This window comes from Schistocerca gregaria, chromosome 3 (genome assembly GCF_023897955.1).
Source record: "Schistocerca gregaria isolate iqSchGreg1 chromosome 3, iqSchGreg1.2, whole genome shotgun sequence".
NCBI classification, from domain to species: Eukaryota; Metazoa; Arthropoda; class Insecta; order Orthoptera; family Acrididae; genus Schistocerca; species Schistocerca gregaria.
In genome coordinates, this window is record NC_064922.1 from 959035633 (window position 1) to 959060418 (window position 24786).

The following is a 24786-nucleotide window of genomic DNA, read 5'->3' on the forward strand; positions in this document are numbered from 1 at the left end:
GTGTTGAGCAATTCGGCGGTACGTCCACCCGGCCTCCCGCATGCCCACTATACGCCCTCGCTCAAAGTCCGTCAACTGCACATACGGTTCACGTCCACGCTGTCGCGGCATGCTACCAGTGTTAAAGACTGTGATGGAGCTCCGCATGCCACGGGAAACTGGCTGACACTGACGGCGGCGGTGCCCAAATGCTGCGCAGCTAGCGCCATTCGACGGCCAACGCCGCGGTTCCTGGTGTGTCCGCTGTGCCGTGCGTGTGATCATTGCTTGTACAGCCCTCTCGCAGTGTCCGGAGCAAGTATGGTGGGTCTGACACACCGGTGTCAATGTGTTCTTTTTTCCATTTCCAGGAATGTAATTCGCCTGCGCACACACACAAACTAAACATAATTCGTCTTTCATCATTTTAAAAGTAAAAGTGTCCCAAGAACACTCGTTTACTTCACAGTTTAGTTAGGTGCTAAAGTTGCTTATATGTGGGGGAGGAGAGAAGGCAAAAGATAGTAAGGGAGGGCGGGGGGGGGGGGGGAAACTTTGACTCACAGTGGCACTAAGTGGCAAAAATGGATCACGAAATTCACATCATTCTAATGGAATCGGGTTAAAACGTGACAATAATTGCTGCTATCAGTGAAGACAGATCCAAATTGACCAATTCCAGAGCGAACGTTGCGAAGCAAATTGCAAACTCTGGACATATGTGGAGCTTGTGTCAAAAAGATATCACATCCAAAAAATTAAAAAGTGACTTGGAGATGGCAGCCTCTACTTGATAGCATACTGTATCTAACAAGTAAGTATTTTCTTACAAAAAGTATCAAATCTCTTATACAGAGGTAGTCAAATCCAGCATTTTACACTAAAACATACCAAAACCCATTGACATTTCATAGCAAGAAGTACCATATCCTCCTGCACTGACCTGGCTCAGTTCTGTGACGTCACAAACTCAATCAGCCAATTTCTGTTCGTTATTGTGTTATTTTATGTATTATTCTTGTGCCCTCTGTTCTGTATGTTTCCGGTGAACATTCAGAAGGAACTCTGATCTGTCCAAATCAGTAAAGCATTTGTGGTGTACTTTTGACAGAAAGGTGTGTCATCCCTATCCACGTCTATCATTTTTACCTAACCTTGCCATTATTTTGCAGGATAAGTGGTATACGCATCCCTAGAAAACCACATAGAGCCTGTATTTATCTATTACGAAATGATTGTAAGCTGTTTTGAATGCCATCGGGCTTCCTACACAGTACTAGGAATGGTAATGTGTCGTGTCTTGTTTTCGGGGTCTCCATATTTTTGTCCACCTCTTGAACTTATGAATTAGTCAACCCATTTGTATGTGGTGTACAAACAGTTACCGAGGCTTATATAACTTAAGTTATGTGACTGAAGGGCTGCGTACGTGTTCGTGTACACCACAGCGCAGTAACATCAGCGACGACCATACGTGACGGATTGGCAGAAATAAGTGATCGTGCTACGACGTGGCCACCGCACCAACACAAGTGAAGTTGCCCGACTTTTTTGTCTAGCATCACAGACTGAACAACGTGTCTCCAAGGGCTGCTGAAGAAGTCACAGCCATGTAGCTCGGAGAAAGAACAGTGGTCGTAAAAATATCCTTTCTGACAGGTACGCGTTGCCAATGTCGATCGGTTTCAAACCCGACGGGAGTTGTTGCAGTCAATGAATATAGGCGTATCTCAATCATTTTTCGTACGAGTGTTACGAACTGTACAACATGCGATCAGCATTAGGAGTCTTGCACCACTGAGCAGGCCTTGACTCACGGTGGCACTAAGTGGAAAGAACGGGACACGAAAGTCACGCCATTCAACTGACAGTCGGATTAATACCCGACAAGACTTGCTCCCATCAGTGAGTACGGATCCAGACTGACCAGTTCCAGAGCGAACGTTGCGAAGGAAACTACGAACAATGGATATTGGTCGAACTGGTTTCAAAAGGTAATAAATCAATAAAATTAAAAACTGACTTAGAGATGGCAGCCTGTACCTAATAGATTGCTGTATCTAACAAGTAAAGGTTTTCTTGCAAAAGGTATGAAATCTTTTAAATAGAGGTATTCATATGCAGCATTTTACGCCAGAACATACCAAACCATTTTGAACTTTTATAGCAAGAAGTACCAAACCCTCCAGCACTGATCTGGCTAACTGCTGTGACGTCAGAAACTCAGTCAACTAACTTCAGTTTGTTATGGCGTCATTTCATGTAATATTCTTGTATTTTATGTTATGTTTGTGAATTTTGAACATTTAAAATCCATTTTGTTATGTCCAGTACTAATGTCGATGTGCCTTAACATATAGAAAAGCTGCAGAAACGATGAAGGTCTTTAAGTAAGTGGAAGCGGAGTGTTTTGAAACGCGAAGAACGTTATGCTCTTGCAAGTGTAAAACGTTAAATCACTTGTAAACATAATCATAAGTTTTGCAAAGCATTTGCATATCAGAAGATGACGTGATATGAGAAAATAATAGATATTAAACACTGTAGGTGCTGTTAGTCAGAGAAACTTTTTAATACGATATATTGATGTGAACTATCCTAAGCAAAAGAAAGCCAGGTCAAGGTAGAATGTGCAAGAAAAATGATAACTATAAGCAACAGGATTCAAAATTCTCCTCAGGCGAAAATCAGTGTTTGTAGCTCTACGTTGCTAACAATTTTTAATGTTTGGAAAGGAAGGCTGAGGATGCAGCTGACGAGAAAGTGAATAATTTGGGAGCTGTTTCTGGAGCAAGAAAGAGGTGGTGGAAGGCTAGGTGATGATATGGAGAAACTACAGGTTTCAATTATGGCTCACATAACAAGTTTTAAATGTAGAAAACAGTACTGCCGGGAGGGGGTGGGGGAACACCATTAAGAAAATAATTGCCTTAATCATTAACTGTACGTGAGATTTTTAGGTTTTCTTATTGGTAACGCCGCTTAGCGCTCGGTATCAAAAATCACTGGCTGTGCTGTGCGCAGTCTGTGTTTAGTTTGCATTGTTGTCTGCCATTCTACTGTTGGGCAGCGGCAGCTGGATGCTAACAGCGCGTAGCGTTGCGCAGTTGGAGGTGAGCCGCCAGCAGTGGTGGACGTGGGGAGAGAGATGGCGGAGTTTTGAAATTTGTAAGAATTGGTTTCATTAACTGATATATATATCATGACTAGTGAGGTAAATCCATTGTTTGTTCTCTATTAAAATCTTTCATTTGCTGACTATGCCTATCAGTAGTTAGTGCCTTCAGTAGTTTGAATCTTTTATTTAGCTGGCAGTAGTGGCGCTCGCTGTATTGCAGTAGCTTGAGTAACGAAGATTTTTGTGAGGTAAGTGATTTGTGAAACGTATAGGTTAATGTTAGTCAGGGCCATTCTTTCGTAGGGATTCTTGAAAGTCAGATTGCGTTGCGCCAAAAATATTGTGTGTCAGTTTAAGCACAGTCGTGAACAATTGTTCTCAGGGGACGTTTCATATGGCGACCCTGCCAGTCTAAGGGGACGTTTCACACAGTTAGATGTTACTAGCTTGTGTCGCGTCAGAGGGTCGCCAATTCGAGCACCTGCTTTAACTAAACAATGTCCCAGCTACAAAAAAGGCCATTTTCACTTCCGACGCAATTTGTAAAAGACTCTCTGTACTGAAACTAATGGCTGTTGATGGGTTTATTCCCGGTACGTCTTATAACGAAACTACAATGGATGTGTGGGGACTCTCGGCACGGTTTCGCTCCAGGCCCCCAGAGTGGAAGCCTGGCGAGCAGCCATCGAGAGTGCGGGCCCCCTTGGATGCATCGCGATCTTCGGCAGGCAATGCATTCGCGGTCATGCGTTGCCCAGAGCACCCGGCTACGGGGCCATCCCGCGGCCAATCGGAGCATTTCTGTAGCTTACAAATTTGCGTTGTTGACCTACACAACATTAGTAATTCTGGTTCCTACTAGCATCAGCTATCCAGCGTTAAAATTTCGTGACAAAACTTTTCTCCACCCTGTATAATAAGTGACAAAAATACCGCCCATATGAACGAATGCTTCTTGACAAAATGTCTGCATATCGATATAGCGACGCTTTACCAGCAGTCGTGATACTTACCCTGCGCGGTGGTGACGAGCTGCATGTGAGCCGGGTACTTGTCGACGAGGCGGCGGATGACGTCGATCTGCTCCAGCGTCAGCTGCACCGAGTCCAGGTACTGCGAGCCGCACGGCACGTACGCCGACCAGAACTGCAGCACACCAAAAGTCAAGCGTCACAGCCACCCCTGCAACTCGACACCGCTACCTGACACTCCACGTTAACAACGAGTAAAACATTCTCGGACTCCTTTCAGCCCAGTTCTGGGTAAAACCTCAAGCTTTCTACTGTTACCACTGAGCCCTTCATCAGGAGCAACTGACTGGTATGGCTGCTGCAATGGTGGAATCATACAGCCTATGAACGACTGCTCGCTGACCGGCTTAAATCGCCACTGTACCATGGTGGTGTCAACGTCTGTACTCATGGCACCAGTTCTGCTGCAGGGGAGCAAACAGTTCTGATAATTTCTCTGCTCGTTATCTGCATGGAGAGCTCACTTCCGTCAACTGAAAAGAGTATAACTACTGTCCTGGTTGAAGTGGCCCTCACACATCCTGACGCCTGGAGCCTCTTTAGTAACAAAACGTCAGCATGAAAATGCTTGAGACAAAACTTTTGTTTAGCCAAACAGAATTTTTCATTTATTCTTGGGACTGTACTCAGCATCTGCAAATTCCTTCAGTTCTCCATTTTTAATGCCTGGTTGACGCCCTGCAGAGCGGTCAGATACGATACGGATGGCTTGGCCTTCAGCATTCGGAGAGGATAATGTAAATCTCAGGAAGAGACTGTCCTAAGCAGAACACAGAAATCAGGCCATCGGAAAACAGCTCTTATTCACCGTCTACCCAAGAACATTCCTAGTTTATTAGATGATACAGAAAGAAGTGCGTGGAAGCGAGCTGTCGATACAGAGAAGAAACAGTGATATTCGCCGAGTTGCTTACGCTCCTAAGGCGATGGTGGTGCCACCAGCACCAACGCTGAGACCATCCATGACAGCAAAACGACCTAAGTTGACAAATCAAAAGCAACCCACTGGCTATATACACTCCTGGAAATTGAAATAAGAACACCGTGAATTCATTGTCCCAGGAAGGGGAAACTTTATTGGCACATTCCTGGGGTCAGATACATCACATGATCACACTGACAGAACCACAGGCACATAGACACAGGCAACAGAGCATGAACAATGTCGGCACTAGTACAGTGTATATCCACCTTTCGCAGCAATGCAGGCTGCTATTCTCCCATGGAGACGATCGTAGAGATGCTGGATGTAGTCCTGTGGAACGGCTTGCCATACCATTTCCACCTGGCGCCTCACTTGGACCAGCGTTCGTGCTGGACGTACATACCGCGTGAGACGACGCTTCATCCAGTCCCAAACATGCTCAAGGGGGGACAGATCCGGAGATCTTGCTGGCCAGGGTAGTTGACTTACACCTTCTAGAGCACGTTGGGTGGCACGGGATACATGCGGACGTGCATTGTCCTGTTGGAACAGCAAGTTCCCTTGCCGGTCTAGGAATGGAAGAACCATGGCTTCGATGACGGTTTGGATGTACCGTGCACTATTCAGTGTCCCCTCGACGATCACCAGAGGTTTACGGCCAGTGTAGGAGATCGCTCCCCACACCATGATGCCGGGTGTTGGCCCTGTGTGCCTCGGTCGTATGCAGTCCTGATTGTGGCGCTCACCTGCACGGCGCCAAACACGCATATGACCATCATTGGCACCAAGGCAGAAGCGACTCTCATCGCTGAAGACGACACGTCTCCATTCGTCCCTCCATTCACGCCTGTCGCGACACCACTGGAGGCGGGCTGCACGATGTTGGGGCGTGAGCGGAAGACGGCCTAACGGTGTGCGGGACCGTAGCCCAGCTTCATGGAGACGGTTGCGAATGGTCCTCGCCGATACCCCAGGAGCAACAGTGTCCCTAATTTGCTGAGAAGTGGCAGTGCGGTCCCCTACGGCACTGCGTAGGATCCTACGGTCTTGGCGTGCATCCGTGCGTCTCTGTGGTCCGGTCCCAGGTCGACGGGCACGTGCACCTTTCGCCGACCACTGGCGACAACATCGATGTACTGTGGAGACCTCACGCCCCACGTGTTGAGCAATTCGGCGGTACATCCCCCCGGCCTCCCGGATGCCCACTATACGCCCTCGCTCAAAGTCCGTCAACTGCACATACGCTTCACGTCCACGCTGTCGCGGCATGCTACCAGTGTTAAAGACTGCGATGGAGCTCCGTATGCCACGGCAAACTGGCTGACACTGACGGCGGCGGTGCCCAAATGCTCCGCAGCTAGCGCCATTCGACGGCCAACGCCGCGGTTCCTGGTGTGTCCGCTGTGCCGTGCGTGTGATCATTGCTTGTACAGCCCTCTCGCAGTGTCCGGAGCAAGTATGGTGGGTCTGACACACCGGTGTCAATGTGTTCTTTTTTCCATTTCCAGGAGTGTAAATCCACCACAGCTGCTGTCGCTACAGTCAGCTACTCATGCCGAAGGCGACGGTGGTAATAGTCTAAAGCTTGAGGTTTTGCCAGAAAATGAATTTGCAAGGGACAGAAAAGATTTTATTCAAGAATGTCATGACGAAAGAGCATCGTTCTCATACTCCATGACAGTTTTAACATCAACCAAATTGAGAAAAATCAGTTCTACCGACATTCTTGTAGTTAGTAAGGTACCCAGCAACAGCTTGATCAATGTAAAGACTGTCGCAGTATGAAGACTACCAAATTACTTCTTGAGGTTGTTGGAATTGGTCTGGGCGTAAGCTGAATTTTCTTCACTGTGACGACAGAAGTGTTGATGTTCGACTTAATACGGAGCCTGCATCCTCTTCCTCCTGACGAAGCTCATGGCGTTCTGAATGCTACCAATGAACTGGGGCCAGCCACTTTCTCCCGAGAGCGTTCTCACAGTATCCAATGGGAACGCACGTTACCACGTAAATATGATGGAAAGAGATAGAGGCAGAGGTCGCAGTAACATGTCATTTCACTGTAGAGGGTTTGCACCAGAAACTATCAAAACCGAAATACGTGGAAAACTAAGGCCCACGCGTTTTACTGGCCAGATTCGTGAGGACAAATATCACCGGCCCAAACTAAAGAAAACTGGGCAGTCCATGCAGAACAACAGGTACGGGCTTCAGTGAGTCACTGGTGACAGAATATGCATCAGGTGCTAGTGTGCAAACTAAGCAACTGCTTGTATTGAACTTGGCGGAGCAATCAGCCGTCTGAAGGGCGGGTTGCAACATTGGCATTAGGACGAGATGACGACACAAGGGGATTCAGTGGACCTGTTTCGGTGGAAAATATCACCGAAATGAGGAATGAAACGGATACGTTAGTAAGTGAAAAAAAAATTGAAATGAGTATATGGCATCGTTAGCCGGGAGGCCCCATTCGGGGAAATTCGGTTACCAAGTGCAGGTCTTATTTCAGTCGACGCCACACTGGGCGACTTGCGCATCGGTGATGAGGATGAACTGATGACGACAAAACAACACCCAGTTCCCGAGAGGAGGAAATCTTCACCCCGGCCGGGAATCGAACCCGGACCCGCTGGCATGGGAGGCGAGCACGTTACCACCCAGCTAAGCAGGCGGAAGTTATTAAGTAAAAGCGAAAAGATAGACAATGTGTGTGAAAAGGAGTCTTCAGGGATCACGGAACGGCTTGATGATTTGTTGTACGGTTTAAAGCAATATGAGTGAGAACACTCTGAAAAGGGTTATACGGCCAGAGAATTAATAAACTGGAGAAATGAAAGTGGAAACGTCGAAAAGAGAGAGTTGTCCGCAAATGAAATGGTGATGAAAATAGTAAGCGCCGTACATGCTGCGCGAGTAACGATTTCACAGGAAATTGGTGGTAAGGGAAAGGAAGGCGCATGCGCAAAGCACGCGGCCTGTCAGTGGTAAAGAAACTGGTGCTAGAAACATGAATGGCCAGTATAAATAGGAATCTGGAGGAGGATGAAATCCTCGATAGTGTGGATGAGGCGATCCTGATTGAGGAAAATTAGATTTTGTTGATGGTCATGAGACCATAAACTCAGATGAGTATATGCAAACACTGAAATCGAAGACGATTATACTAAATATGAAGGTAAAGTTGCCGTCATCAAAAGTGATATTCAAGAAACGCCTGTGACTGAAAATGAAACAGAATTTTTAGGAAAAACTCTAAATTTTGAAAATACGAAAACTGATGAAAGTTCAAAAGAGGAACTTGCTTGTTGTCTAAGAGTAGCATTCATGTTAGAATCAAAAAGTGAATATGAAATAAATAACAGTTCAGATTAAGAAATGGAGGAAAGGGGACAAAGCATTGCGGAAGATGTATCTGAAAAGCAAAATCAAGTCTTTCCCAAACAAAATCCAGCAGTAAATAATAAACCAAAAAAAGAATGAGCAACCAGACGATAGCGAGGAAAGATTTGATTAGTCACGAAAGACTTGGAAATCGAAGGTCGAAGAAGCCCTGAGACAAGTCTGACTGGCCTGTAAATAACATATCCAGGAGCACTATATGCATTAACTAGGTAGATTGTGTCGAACGTACTGCCGCTACAATCATTAGACATGGTGTAGGTTTACGCAGACATTGAAATTGTAATGAATGCCTACCACCAAGAAACTATTGGATTTACATCCAAGGAAATTCTATTTAATCATAAGAGCAAAAGTAGAGTTGAAGAAACCTTACAATTTCCACGCTTTGTAGAACTGGATCTGAGAGAAAAAAAAGACTTAGTAAGAAAAAGAACGAAAGGAAAAGCGGAAAAGGGCCAATAAGAGCCTTAAAGTGACCAAATTCAAATTTGGGGACTTTGTTCTCATAAAAACTCACTAATAATCTAATGAAATAAACCAATAAATTTTCAAGTTCAAATATAATTGTATTGGTCCTTTTCTAGTACAAGCAACTCTGCACAGTATTGCCTATTGTCTTCTCTATCCTAAGTCAAAGAAACCATTAAGCGTTTGTATTATTCTAGATTTAAAACCTTACGTCCACACGAGTCAGTAACAAGGGGTAAAAGAGAAAAGTGTATTTGTATGTAATCAAATAGTATTTTACCCCATATGTTCTTCTTCATGGTGTTGTGTTGTCAAGTGCTGTTATGTTGGAAAAACTTTTTTTTGTTATGAGATTACTGATATATGACTTATAAGTTTCACATTCGGTATAACATAATTGGATGTACAACGTACATGTAAACTCCAGTATATGACATATACATAAGAACTGCATTGATTGAATACTGCAACACGATCAGGAGGACTGCCAAATGTGTCAATAGGCAGACAAGTGTGGATATTGAAAATAATTGAGAACTGCCAAATGTGTCTACAGTCAGACAAAGGATGAAAAGTTTATACAGTGTACTGCGTATTGTATTTTCATAATGAACTGCATGAATATATAAAGCAGACAAAACATACTTTCTCAATGATCATACAGTGACAAATAGGTGTAAACTAAGCATGTGTAATGTAAGCTGGATTTTTGTAAGGGATATGTAAATTCATATATATATTATTCACCACATGGAAACATGTATATAATAGTATATATCTAACAAAAATATATTTTTTCTTTAATACTTGATAAAACAGTGTTTATATAAACAGTTATGTGAAGTGTTTGTTGTGTAATGTATTTGCAAAAAAAAATATCGCCTAACACTGTTTTGAATTGTTATTGATGTTTCATTGACATATCCCTGTTAGGAACCTCAATGAAACATAGGGCATGTGTAACACTCACATTGATTAGAAGTATATTTATATTATATAACTGTGTATCTGCAATTGTGGAATGTGTTTTTGGATTTATTTAAACTCCTTGATATGTGACAAGAAAATTAGAGTTATGCAATGTATATATGAGAAAAGCATAAGGATATGTTCACATGATAAATTATTATAATATGTGTGTGTTCATAAAAAGAAAATGTTTATTGAATGGTTGTTCATGCTTAGGGCTCTTGTATTTGTTACACATAAAAGATGTAGGGAATTCCCCACGCAACAGAAGTGGAATGGCGCGATGTAAAAGGTGGTTTTGGCGGTCGAACTGAGTGGGTCGTTTGTGTGAACGGTCTGCAGTATGTGGCTAGCCGTAGCACAGTACACTTTGATGATGCCAAGAGAGGCATTTGGAAGCTGCTTTGAAAAGGATTTGCCTCAGATGTGGATCTGGCTATCATCTGGCATTCTTGGCATAGAGGAATGGTTCTAGTACGTTGAAAATCCGGCGCCATGAAAAGACTTTACAGAGCATGCGAATATCAAGACCCACGAGTACAGTTAACCGCCATGTTGTTTGCCACCAATATTCGCCACTGCTCCACTAACTTCATACATTCATCAATGTATATGGACATGGACCAGTTAATTGGTGTCTTGCTTAATAATAATCACCACATTATAAATCCGTGTCTAGAACCATATTATCTATCCTGATCACGAACCTATGCAGGGTCCTCACCTAAGTGTTACTAAAACCGAGTATCCTCATTTAAATGAACAATTCTTGTATTTAAGGGTTTAAAAGTGATTTTTTGTCTAATATAAAATTAGTAGTATGATGAAGAAATTGAAGAAATGTACGATGAAATAAAAGAAATTATTCAGATAGTGAAGGGAGACGAAAATTTAATAGTAATGGGTGACTGGAATTCGAGTGTAGGAAAAGGGAGAGAAGGAAACATAGTAGGTGAATATGGATTGGGGCTAAGAAATGAAAGAGGAAGCCGCCTATTAGAATTTTGCACAGAGCACAACTTAATCATAGCTAACACTTGGTTTAAGAATCATGAAAGAAGGTTGTATACGTGGAAGAACCCTGGAGATACTAAAAGGTATCAGATAGATTATATAATGGTAAAACAGAGATTTAGGAACCAGGTTTTAAGTTGTAAGACATTTCCAGGGGCAGATGTGGACTCTGACCACAATCTATTGGTTATGACCTGTAGATTAAAACTGAAGAAACTGCAAAAATGTGGGAAATTAAGGAGATGGGACCTGGATAAACTGAAAGAACCAGAGGTTGTACAGAGTTTCAGAGAGAGCATAAGGGAACAATTGACAGGAATAGGGGAAAGAAATACAGTAGAAGAAGAATGGGTAGCTCTGAGGGATGTAGTAGTGAAGGCAGCAGAGGATAAAGTAGGTACAAAGACGAGGGCTGCTAGAAATCCTTGGGTAACAGAAGAAATATTGAATTTAATTGATGAAAGGAGAAAATATAAAAATGCAGTAAATGAAGCAGGCAAAAAGGAATACAAATGTCTCAAAAATGAGATCGACAGGAAGTGCAAAATGGCTAAACAGGGATGGCTAGAGGACAAATGTAAGGATGTAGAAGCTTATCTCACTAGGGGTAAGATAGATACTGCCTACAGGAAAATTAAAGAGACCTTTGGAGAGAAGAGAACCACGTGTATGAATATCAAGAGCTCAGATGGCAGCCCAGTTCTAAGCAAAGAAGGGAAGGCAGAAAGGTGGAAGGAGTATATAGAAGGTTTATACAAGGGCGATGTACTTGAGAACAATATTATGGAAATAGAAGAGGATGTAGATGAAGACGAAATGGGAGATATGATACTGCGTGAAGAGTTTGACAGAGCACTGAGAGACCTGAGTCGAAACAAGGCCCCCGGAGTAGACAACATTCCATTAGAACTACTGACGGCCTTGGGAGAGCCAATCATGACAAAACTCTACCAGCTGGTGAGCAAGATGTATGAGACAGGCGAAATACCCTCAGACTTCAAGAAGAATATAATAATTCCAATCCCAAAGAAAGCAGGTGCTGACAAATGTGAAAATTACCGAACTATCAGTTTAATAAGCCACGGCTGCAAAATACTAACGCGAATTCTTTACAGACGAATGGAAAAACTGGTAGATGCAGACCTCGGGGAGGATCAGTTTGGATTCCGTAGAAATGTTGGAACACGTGAGGCAATACTGACCTTACGACTTATCTTAGAAGAAAGATTAAGAAAAGGCAAACCTACGTTTCTAGCATTTGTAGACTTAGAGAAAGCTTTTGACAATGTTGACTGGAATACTCTTTTTCAAATTCTAAAGGTGGCAGGGGTAAAATACAGGGAGCGAAAGGCTATTTATAATTTGTACAGAAACCAGATGGCAGTAATAAGAGTCGAGGGGCATGAAAGGGAAGCAGTGGTTGGGAAAGGAGTGAGACAGGGTTGTAGCCTCTCCCCGATGTTATTCAGCTGTATATTGAGCAAGCAGTAAAGGAAACAAAAGAAAAATTTGGAGTAGGTATTAAAATTCATGGAGACGAAGTAAAAACTTTGAGGTTCGCCGATGACATTGTAATTCTGTCAGAGACGGCAAAGGACTTGGAAGAGCAGTTGAACGGAATGGACAGTGTCTTGAAAGGAGGATATAAGATGAACATTAACAAAAGCAAAACGAGGATAATGGAATGTAGTCAAATTAAATCGGGTGATGCTGAGGGAATTAGATTAGGAAATGAGACACTTAAAGTAGTAAAGGAGTTTTGCTATTTAGGAAGTAAAATAACTGATGATGGTCGAAGTAGAGAGGATATAAAATGTAGACTGGCAATGGCAAGGAAAGCGTTTCTGAAGAAGAGAAATTTGTTAACATCGAATATAGATTTATGTATCAGGAAGTCGTTTCTGAAAGTATTTGTTTGGAGTGTAGCCATGTATGGAAGTGAAACATGGACGATAACTAGTTTGGACAAGAAGAGAATAGAAGCTTTCGAAATGTGGTGCTACAGAAGAATACTGAAGATAAGGTGGATAGATCACGTAACTAATGAGGAGGTATTGAATAGGATTGGGGAGAAGAGAAGTTTGTGGCACAACTTGACTAGAAGAAGGGATCGGTTGGTAGGACATGTTTTGAGGCATCAAGGGATCACAAATTTAGCATTGGAGGGCAGCGTGGAGGGTAAAAATCGTAGAGGGAGACCGAGAGATGAGTACACTAAGCAGATTCAGAAGGATGTAGGTTGCAGTAGGTACTGGGAGATGAAGCAGCTTGCACAGGATAGAGTAGCATGGAGAGCTGCATCAAACCAGTCTCAGGACTGAAGACAACAACAACAACAACAGTAAAAGTTGAAGTTGAAAACCACAAAAGTGTAGTTGGATAGGCATTTGCTAAAGTATCCTTAGTTTATTATAAATTATAATTTTGTAGGATTACAGTGCAAGATTGGGTAAATATTATTGACTACAATACCTCTTTCACAGGTGATAAAAAGGTAAACAAGCTAAGCTTGTTTTCAAAATTAATGTGGTTTTTGTTTCTGTGATGAATGGTTCCTTTTTTTGAAGTTAATGAAGCCTAGTGTTGTATTTTATTGTCTTGCAAAGTAAATTATGAACTACTCCAAGTGAAATGAATGATTAGCTTTTCGAATTAGTATTCGCTGCTGTAATAATCAGATTGCATTGATTACTAAAACTATACTAGTTTTTGGATCCCCATCATATTCATCACCTATCAGAAAAAATTGTACTGTTACAGTTGCTAATGAAAACTGATATATGTAGAGGAGTTTAAACAGTGTATTTATGATATTATTCATCTTTATTTCTTTCTTTTTCATGTTAGTTAAGATAAAAGCCTCTCATGACCCAATTTAGTTCTGCACTTCATGCACTAACATTTCAGTATTTGATTAAGTAATGCTTTTGAGTGTAGCTGTTTTAGTATAGGCTTAGAGCAAAATTACATCCAAAAATTTACTGGTGTGTGCGTTGTTGGTACCTGCTGCTGTACACTGTTCCGAGTGCACTGTGTCAGTTTGTACCCTGTCTGCTATTCAAAGGGAAATCTTAATGGAAGTATCTTCAATAACCAATATTTAATTTTCTTGAACATATATTTCCAAATTAATGTGCCTAACTGGGCTGGCTACCGTTCATTTTTTTCATTCCCTTATCATTTTACCGCATTCATTAACTCCCAAGGTTACAGTCCGTTTGGTTCTTCTGTTCAAAAAAATTTGAGTGAAATCTTATGGGACGTAACTGCTAAGGTCATCAGTCCCTAAGCTTACACACTACTTAACCTAAATTATCCTAAGGACAAACACACACACACACCCATGCCCGAGGGAGGACTCGAACCTCCACCGGGACCAGCCGCACAGTCCATGACTGCAGCGCCTAAAACAGCTCTGCTAATCTCGCGCGGTGGTTCTCCTGTTAATTTCATCATATTCTAATTTATAGTCCGATACCTTTTACCTTTAGACACACGAGCGGTCAAAATTCGAAATCCTCTCAGAGGGTAACATTTGCGTGTTTCACAGCACGTTATTGTTATGTGTGGTTTTTCCCGTGACAGGACTAACTTTTCCGTTGTTAGAGAAGAGTGACACAAACGCGTCAGTGTTGTAGTAAATCTACCACACGACGTCAATAATACTTACTTTACATTGTGTATTGTTTGTTACTTGCTGTTGCATTTGTGCTCTTCAGTCGTAAGAATTGTTTGATGCAGCTCTCCGCAGTAATCAGCCCGGTGTAAGCCTCTCCATTTCTGCATAACTGCCACCTACAACCACTATTTAGATCTGTTTACTGTATTCTAGCTGTGGTCTTCCTCTACAGATCCTTGCTCCCTCCCCCCCACTCCCCCCGTCTCCAACCGTACAAATACCATCAGAAAAAAGTTCCTAACAATTAAATCCACAACAGATGTTAACACATTGTTTTTTCATAAATTCATTTCTGCCTATAGTTAGTCTCATTTTTTATTGACTCTACTTGTGCCATGAGCCTCCTACTACTTTTAGTGTTTCATTTCCTAAACTAATACCCTAAGTATCACTTGACTTAATTAGTCAACAGTCCATCACATTTGTTTTACATTGGTTGATGTTCAGCTGACACCCACTATTTTAGACACTAACCATTACGTTCGACTTGTGTTTAAAGTCCCAAAATCAGTATCTCATCGACAAACCGTAAAGAATTTATTTCTTCTCTCTGAATTTTAATTTCCTCTCCAAGTCCCCCCTTGGTCTCCCTCATTGCTTTCCCAATGCACATATGGAAGGACATTTCCGACTGACTACAACCCTGTCCCATACCATCGTTAATGATAGATTACGTGTCATGTCCATAGCTTCTTGCAACTGCGATTTGGTTACTGTACAAGCTGTAGACAGCTTTCCGTTTCCTTTATTCGTCACCTGTTATATTCATCATCGTTGCACAACTGATGTACTACGTCCATCTTGGGTCGTTATTTTCCGAAGGAGTCATCCCGCACCTCAGAAGGCCACAATTCGACCACTTTCAAATTCGCTGAGTAGGCTGCATGAGTGGCATGGTTAAGTGCTTGCTTCACTCGTTTACACAACATTGAGCCTTCTTGCTATGAACTTTCCCTATTGAAGGGTAGACGCAGATGGTGCTTCGGTAGTTATGCCACCACGCTCTTTGTTGGCGGAAGGCTTTAAAACCATTATCTGTACATCTACTATCTCCCAAATGGCATATGCTGTCCTCGGATGAAAATCGACGCCTTCTTTTCAGGTGTACCAATTTATTTCCGCCAGTGTATTTATACGACGCAATGTCCTCAAACTCTTCATTAAATAGTCTTGGAATCCGACCCTATGGGCTTTATCCATTTGCTATCGGCATTTATTTTATTTTTCCACATTCAAATACAGTTGCCATTCAGTACAGCAAGCGGAAATCTTGTCCAGGTCTTTCTGCAGTTCCTTATGATCCTCGAACGACGACAATTTCCCGTACACAAGAGCACAGTCATCGAATAACTTTTTATTGTTGCTCATCCTGTATAACAAAACGTTTTTGTGTGTACTGAAAACATTTCCGTTTCACTTTAGTTTCTGTAGAACATTCGCCGTCTAGAATTAGTTACTGGGTTTGATTAATGAGATAACGACATTCACCTCTTCACCTGCATGTGCGGTTTGCTGGGCATCGTGTATGACTAAAGAAAGCTGTGTCTCACACATCTGGTTTTTCATCAATTTCTGACAATACACTCCAGGACCTAGCAACTCACGGACACCAGTGGTTTTTACGTATAACTCAGTACATCCGCTCTTTTATTCTTTATCCAAACAGAACTGACCTGAACTATTATTCAGGTGTAAAAACTACCTAGAACTCCTTTAGGGGCTGATGCCTGGTTCTAGTTAAATATCATTTATTAGTTTTCATTACCGGTGGTTTTAAAATAAAATCTCTCGTATTTAAGGCTGTGTGGGACGGGAAGATTGTGTTATGCAGAACACAGTACTTCTGCTTTCTGTCTGGTGTATTGAATTTCAACAGTAGGCAGGTCAACGAGAGATGGGACAGGTCGTTTGGACACGTTTTATCTTTAACGTATGATCAGATCTATTTATGTTTTCCGCTAGAATCCGACAATGAAAATTATTCTAGGAGTCACGCAGGGTCCTTTTTACGGATGTACTAGCTGCTGTTAACATTTTCCCCCGCAGTGTCTTTTGTACCTGGAGAGCAGTATTCTACGAGTGGTATCATCAAATCAGGCTAGGTCTTTGCCGTCTTATGAAACTTATATTACTTTACTTATCCTGATCGCAGTTTTACGTCTTTCAACTTTAATCACGTTTGTTATGCGTTTGCTAGACCTGAACCGAATGTTCTCAGTTCGTCCTTTAAACAGAGTGATAGTGACTCTCCATCGGTTCGACCAGACACAAATACTCTCCTATCTCGATGAACGTTTTGCATTTGATGACCCGTAATAACACCATGGTCGATAATATCTCTGGAGGATTGGGTCTATTTGTAAATACATTGTATAAAATATTAGTTTTGTGTGTCACTGGTCAGAGTCATTGTTTAATGCAGTTGTTAAGGAATATTGTCAGTCTTACATCGCAAAACAGTTTCCCATTATCGCAAGTAGCATATGCAATACTAAACGAATGAAAGTCGCAATCTACTGCAATTGTATGCTCGAGGTAATTTCTGTATCATGGCATTGAAGCTATCTTTGAATGCCTCTGCGCGCGATGTATCTGAATGTTGTGGTCGGTAGAAAAATCAGACTATTAATTTAAGTACAATGAGACCGATTACTCTTGTCGATATTAGTTCGCTTTAGATTCAATTTGACCTCGGCAGATCTAGTGCTTTTACTCGTCGCCATAAATACATCTTTCCCTGGAGAGTCCAACGTTCCGCAAGTTGTCCAAAATTTCTCTACTGTCCTTTGCTTCTTAACTAGTCTCCTTTGCGTACATTTTAAACTGCATTCCTTTATACAATTTTTCATTGTAATACAGAAACGGTTTAGCTACTAATGTGTTGACACATTATATAATTTGATCTGATATAAGCCCTAATACACCATAGAGATATAATAGAGCAATTATATTGGAAGGAAACCTATTTCGCAGAAGTAAATGGACGTTTATTTCTTAAATTTTTCTGTATGAGCATAGTAATAGCAGCGTAACCCTGTTCCCGTTTCTAACATTCTCACCGTCAGGTTCGAGGTAACTGGATAACGTGTCTCTGGTTCCACGTTTCCACTCACAATCGCTGGACACAGGAGTTGGGTCAGTCACTGAGCCGAAGTTGGCAGTAACTGTTAATTGGGTAACTCCTTCTGCAGGAGACAGGCAACCTTAGGAGCGAGGGACTAGCGACCGGTCATCGTGGATGTCGACGAAGAGACACCACGGAGAAGCGGACATACACGTCGCTCGGCTGTAGGCCTGCGCATTTGCGCGAGTGTCTGCTATAGTTGTCTGAATGCCTAATTATGTAGAATTTATATTTCAAGTCATTTATGAAGTACTCTTGTGTTAATTTCCAGTGTTTCTGATCGAAGACTGTACGGGCGCTTCAGGCAAACTGTAGAATGAATATACTGAATATCTTAGCTATCACTAATTATGTATCGATAGTCTCCAAAGTTTATTGCGGTCAGTTAGCAGATTCTGATAGATGGCTTTGTTTCACTGACCATACCTGTGTTGTCAGATACTGTGCATTTCCTGCCGTAGTCTGGTCGCTTACAGAGGCGATGAGTGACGTGGAAGAGTTCTTCGCAACGTGCACGCCTTCCCTATTCAATCTTCTCCGTGGGAGTAAGTCGCAAATCGGGGTGAATTTCTTTGAGTGATGACCGACGTGTTGGAGCCTCAGACGTGCACCACAACGAAAGAGTGCTTTCATGGTTTCTTCTCTTCCTCTCCAGGTGACGTAAAACAGGTTTTCCTTTCTACTATCGTATAAGTTTCGAGTGTAATTGATCGATTTTAGGATGACTCTTTGTGTGTTGAGCCACATTTTAGAGTCTGTTAGATGTGCTCCTCAATCTACTACTACTTTGCTAGTATTTCCTGTTTCTTTATAAATGATGTAGAACAGACTTTCCTTGCTACTGTTGTATAAGTTGTTGGGTTAACTCATGAATTTCTGGATGTTTCTATGTATAATGAGACACATGCCACAGTCTCAATTAAATGTGCTTCACAAGTTAATGATTTCAAGAAGTGTTCAGTTTTCTTCTAGATTAAGTCAGGCTGGTTTTTATTGTTACTCTTGTATAAATTGGGCCGTTAATTAAAAAGTTTTTGGTGCTTATTCTTCAGAAATTATAAGTGAACTGTGCTTTATGAGGTTACAGGTATTATACTACGGTCTATAGAAACTTATCTTCGAATATCCCAGCGAACTAGCTCTTTCAGTGGTGAACCAGTGAAGCTTTGGGGCATGTAGTCAGATATTTTTTCTTTTTCTTCAGTGTACCTTCATGGTGAGTCCTTCATTTCTTCCTTACACATATGGAACGCGCACCTTTGTTTACTAACTTGTAAGGTGTATTGCTCCATTGCTTATGAACTGTAAGTAGTGTCATGCTAATGAGTGTATTTCGTTTACTGAATTTGTTCACCTTTTTGTGTATCCTACTAGGGTATGAGGACTTAAGATTACTCTGCGGAAAGATCATAATTTCCAGTGTTTCACTTGCTTCCCAGCTCCCACCACCCTACGCTGGAAATAAATGTATACCACTATTTTTGTTTTGCTTAAGGTCGAACTAATTATAACAGAAACTCCATTTGACCCCTATGTCTGAAGTAAAACTAAGGCGACGGGGCGTTGAATGAGTATATGATGGCTTCCGCGTATGCTCTCTTTGGACCCGCGTCAACCTGATAGCTTATTCATAATAAATTACGCAAGATTATAATTGAAAGATACTGTACAGTACACTCCTCGACTGAAAGGGTCCAAATCAATTGAGAATGCTGATGAATTGCTAAATTAAGCAATAGTCATTTTTCCTATCGACTTCTCTTGTTAGGGTTCTGTTATGCTCTAAAAGCTAAACAAAACCAATCCCCAGCTTATATTACTATATTCAATATTACCCATAATGGTGATATTTAACTTCTTTGTCTGTTTTTACTTAATGTGACTCCTGTATAACCAGTTCTCTTTGATGTTACTTCCATACAAAAGTTTTATTCATTACTTGTCATAGTTTACGTAATAGTAATTAATCTATAATGTAATTTCAAAAGCAGTGTGCTGTAAAGGAATGTAAAAATCAAAACGTTAAGTATAATGCTGGTTCATGCATGGCGAAAGTACGTTTGTTGTCATGTAAAAGTTTGCGGGAAGTTCCTCCGCAGCTGAACTGTTTAGGCGGGAAAATTTAGATCTGGCGGTTAAACTGCAAAGCTCCTTTGTGGCATGAGTCAGCCGGTTGTTTGCAGGCAAAGAGTAGGCATCTTGAAAACTGAAAGAAGCGAGAAGAACTGCTACATCATATAATATAGCCTCCGTTGACGTAGTAAAGCGGCTTTTTATACACTTTTATTAACACTTTGGTTAGCTCTGTACTACGAAAATCCGACTCTAAGAAGAAAATTCTCAGAGCTTGTTACACAGGAAGAGCCGTGGACACTTTTGCCGTCTTTTCTGAAGAGAGTACGAGATAGACGCTGCCACCTCCTTGAGCTCAAATTATCAGCTGAGTATCATATCACTGCATGGACCACTTACGTAGTTTCCGTTTTCAGTAATAATTTTGTGTTCTGTAAACTTCGTGATGGGGCACTGTATTTCCTTCTTAGTCGTCTACCCAGACATGATGCTATCCAAATTGCTAAGATAAATCTGAGAATCCTAATTTACTGAACTGAAAAGCAGTTACAATCCTTAACAAAAGTTGATAAAACTTGTCAAGTTGACAAAGTAAAGAATTATTTAGTAAGCGTAAGTTTTGAAATACTTCACGTAATTTTCTTACATGGAAAGTTAGAGTTTCATCAAAGCACAAATATTAAGAGAATATTTAAAACAGTCAATTCGAAGATTCGTTTTGTTCAAATACTATTTATACTTTCATGTGTTATACTCTTAACAGGTTCCTATGTTACGTTGTGACATAAGTGTTCAGCCTCGATCTGAATCTATCGATAGATCAGTTTCTGGGTCCCCATGCAAAAATTTAAGCCAGATTTAAATGTAATATTACAACAAAAGCAATCGCGGATAAGCAGTTGGTTACAAATATGCAAACTATATAAGATCCAGGTTGCACTTGAGCGAAATAACATAATGAAGTTAACGTTCCTTGAGAATTCAAATAATAATCAGTACAAAAGGTACAAATACTACGTATCTATTTCAATACTAGTAATTTCCGTAATTAAACTGACAAAGAACCATTTGTTGACGTCACAACTGTTCCTCCATTAGTAATCATTTACCTATGATTGTTATTATCTTCCTATTGTAATACAAAGGTAGGTAGTGTTACTGAGGACCACTTGTTGCCTAGACAAAAAATGGTTCAAATGGCTCTGAGCACTAGGGGACTTAACATCTGTGGTCATCAGTCCCCTAGAACTTACAACTACTTAAAGCTAACTAACCTAAGGACATCAGACACATCCATGCCCGAGGCAGGATTCGAACCTGTGACCGTAGCAGTCCCGTGGTTGCCTAAACACATTACTACTCCCAATGTGTAGTTCAAATCAAATCACAGGTACATTATTCGCTAAATTGTATTACTGTGTTGTATCTTATCAGCAGAACAGAAGTTCATTATCAAATAAGGTCAATCCCAACAGTTAACTTTTTTCATGTACCATGCTGGTTCTGGGTACAACTTTGCCCAATTAGGCTGGTGACCATTTCTTTTCATGTGATTACAAATTACATGATTACTAATACAACCTTAGTTCGACTCCCGTTTGACCTACTACTGCTTCTTTCCGAAGACATCTGTACGGAAACAAAGTTAGTCCGATACCTTTCCATTACGCAGGATGACAGTCAAAGAAATACACTTTCACCGGAATGACATTATCGTCATATGACTAATTTAATTGTAGCTGGCAGTGTTATAAACTTCGGATATATTCGTTGGTTTCAAGAACATTTATTTCCTTAATCTCTGCTTGTGTTGAGAAACAAAGTAATGTCTCTTTTGTTTCGGCGAGGAGTTTTGTCCATTTTCCCCTTCTTTTCTTCTTTACTATAACTACTTTTCTTGGTGTTTGTTTTTATTCCGTGGTGTGCACTGCAGCTGTACGGCTCCCTTCACTATTATCGATATGTGTTCTTTCATTAATAGTTAAAATTCTTAAACCATTTCATTTATCCACCATACATTAATAAACTCGTAGTTACATGTGGCATCCTCAAATTGAACTAGACAGCTATCTGTTTTGTGAAACTAGCTACGACTTATTTTTGCGAAATGTTTTTTGTTCCTGTCAATCGCGGTTTCCATTACAGCCGTACAGGTCTTTTTTTACGATATCAGTACTCTATTTGCGTTGATACCGATGATCTGTGATCGAGCATCATAGTTAAAAACTCGTACTTCTGCAGTAAATCCTCTCACTCAAAATAGTCTTTATTCTACACATTTCAATCTATGGCTTAGACGTTGACATTATGGTGGCCATGCTTTTCCCATACAGCTAACATTGTTCTTTCTTTTGTTGTTATTTCATCCCCGTCGCACGCCGCTGTCAGCGGTACAACATTCAAGTCCAGTCAGAACGTTACCTACGTAACTAAAGACATTACAAACCAGATACAGTTGTGAATTTAAAAATATTTTAAAATCTATAGGAAAACTAATGTTTGATATTACTTAAATTACACTTCTATTTCTTCGGTTTCTTGTGTTACAATTAAAAAAACTAAATGGTAAAGATAAAGAGAAAAAGTGACTGTGACTGTGTATATGAACTGTGTCTACATAATTAATGTAATTATCTCGTGACATCTTTTGAGTTATTGGTTGTCACATGGAACACAGTCCTAGCACAAGAGAAACCTGGGGCCAAAGTCCTAAAATGATTTGCAGCCAGCTTAATTAAACTCTTGTTATCTGTTGGTGAAATCCGTAATATCGCTTTCTGACATAATGGTATGAAGCGTCGTAATTTAACTTTTATTTCGAGTTTCGAAAGCGTTACAATTAACATTAAAAAGATGAAGGAGTTATACTGGGGAAAAAAGGGTCTGGGAAGAGCAAAAGTGTTGTTTAGTGATAAAAGGTGTGGATAATAAATATGACGAACAGCGGGTAGTGACTACGGAGATGGAGGTAGATGTTGGGATGGGTAGTGGGACGACGGTTCAAACCCACGTCTGGCGATCCTGTTTTAGGTTTTTCATGATTTTTCTAAATGACTTAAGCAAATGTCGGGACGATTCCTATGAAAGGGCATGGCCGACTCCCTTATCCATCCTTTCCTAATCCGATGGGATCGATTACCTAGCTGTTTAGTTCCCTGCCCCCAAATAATCAACTAATCAACCAACCAACCATTCTGCGCCTGCGTAGCAGGAAGACAAAGTGAGTGGGAATCTGCTGGGTGAGGAAGTCTGTGATATCAAGAGAAGGGACAAGGAGAGAGAAGACGGGATGAGGACTGATTGAGAAGGAAGAGGGAGGAAGAAGCCGTAATGTGAAGTTGGACAGGTGGGGAAGAGTTCCATTTGATAGGACGGATAAATATAAGGATGTATTTCGTTGTCTGAAGATGTGTAGGGAGTGTGTGTAGGTGTAGTGATGGGTTGACAAAGGCAAGGCACTGTACTACGGTTGGTGATGAATGGCGAAACTCGAGAGTTACTGGAATATAGTTTGCGGGTAGTGTAGGACAAGGGGAGGTTTTCAATGTGAGTAAAGAGGTGTGGTAATTTAATGAGATGGTAGTGGATGCAAGGGGAAAAACGTAAACGGGAGCGGAAAGCAAGGATGATTGAATGACATTCGAGGGTTTGGAGCGACTGAGGCCAATACAACATTCACATTGGTGAGGATGGGCCAGATCAAGCTTTTGTAAATGTGGAGGTCAGTGGAGAGGTGTAATCTCAAAGTTGGGCCTGTAAGTAACTTCAGTACTTTTCGTCTATTGCGGTGCTTGTGTTGGTTGGTTAGTAAGTGAAGTTTCCAAGGTAGTTACAGTCAAGGATTAGGAATTACCACGTTAGACTTTTGCCTTAGAAATTTCGAGTACTGATCTGTTTTGTTCATGAGCCAACGTCAGTAAGCCTGACCTTGTTAATCGTGGAGAACATCTGAGACGAAGAGTGTTAAGGAGATGAGCGGGACTCACCTGGGCGCCGACCATGCCCTGCTTGAGGCGGTGCAGGTCGGTGTGCGACCAGGGGCTCTTGTTCCAGGGCTCCACCTGGCGCAGGTCGTCCGTGAACCGGAAGTCGCGCAGCTGGTTGTGCAGGAACTTGCGCAGGTTCCACGGCAGGTCGTTGTGCCTGCGGCAGAGGCGGGCCGCGAGTCAGCACCACCAGGAATGTACAACCCCCCCCCCCCCCCAGCCCTCCCCCACAAACACAAACACACGAGCACGTGCTATGGCGGCGGCAGCGCATTCCCGGCCCGTCGCCCGGCAGCCGTTCTGCTCCCTGCAACAATGAGCCGCGAGGCGCGCCTCGCACCACAGGTGTGGACAGAGAGGTCCGCTAACGGGCCCCATCAGCGCCGCGTCTGCCGTCCCCACAGCGCGTGCACTGAAAACACCTTCCTCTTTCCAGGCAAGATATCACCGTATAGTCGTAACACTAGTAATAATTATCTCTCTGGAAATTTCCTTTGAACGATTTCTAAACGGTTCCTCGCGAGGCTTGTAGGTTCCTCCTGCTTACGACCTGAATACTTTAACTACTGAGGAACTTACCATTTTCTTACCACTGCAAAATCTTTCACTCCATGTTTCAGTGTTCGGATGTTTTAAATGTTTTACTGCTTCCCTAGATTTTCAGTCAGGTCACCACTTGGGCTAATTTCTGCATAAAAATATTGTTTGGAACACTGTTTTTATAGTCAAATACCGTACAAATGAAGCCCGTTTTCATATCACTGTCTTTAACCTACAAGAATCGTTGTTCGAACCAATAAAAAGTCTAATAAACCTGGGCTGTGAAGTGCATACATGAAGACTATGAGCGGTTGTTCATCTTCGCTACTGTGAAACACGTGTTTTCTACTGAACAAGAGCTCATACCTTTTAAGACATGCATTTTAGATCCCATGTTTAGTTGACAATTTTTTTAAATCCATACTGCCTCCTTTCAAAGTATTGAATGCAAGGAGTTTGCAGCGGAACAGATTTGTTT

General features: G+C 41.7%; 1 protein-coding gene across 1 annotated transcript in view; it reads right to left on the reverse strand.

The window, feature by feature from the left end:
- The window catches only part of LOC126355729 (dipeptidase 1-like), a 1497236-nt gene that overhangs the window by 559342 nt on the left and 913108 nt on the right, over positions 1-24786 (reverse strand). The window contains exons 6-7 of the mRNA XM_050006099.1: positions 23769-23925; positions 4111-4243 (exon numbers count right to left, since the gene is read on the reverse strand). Of these exons, the coding sequence (XP_049862056.1) occupies positions 4111-4243; positions 23769-23925 (290 nt within the window). The remainder of the gene's footprint in view (positions 1-4110; positions 4244-23768; positions 23926-24786) is intronic.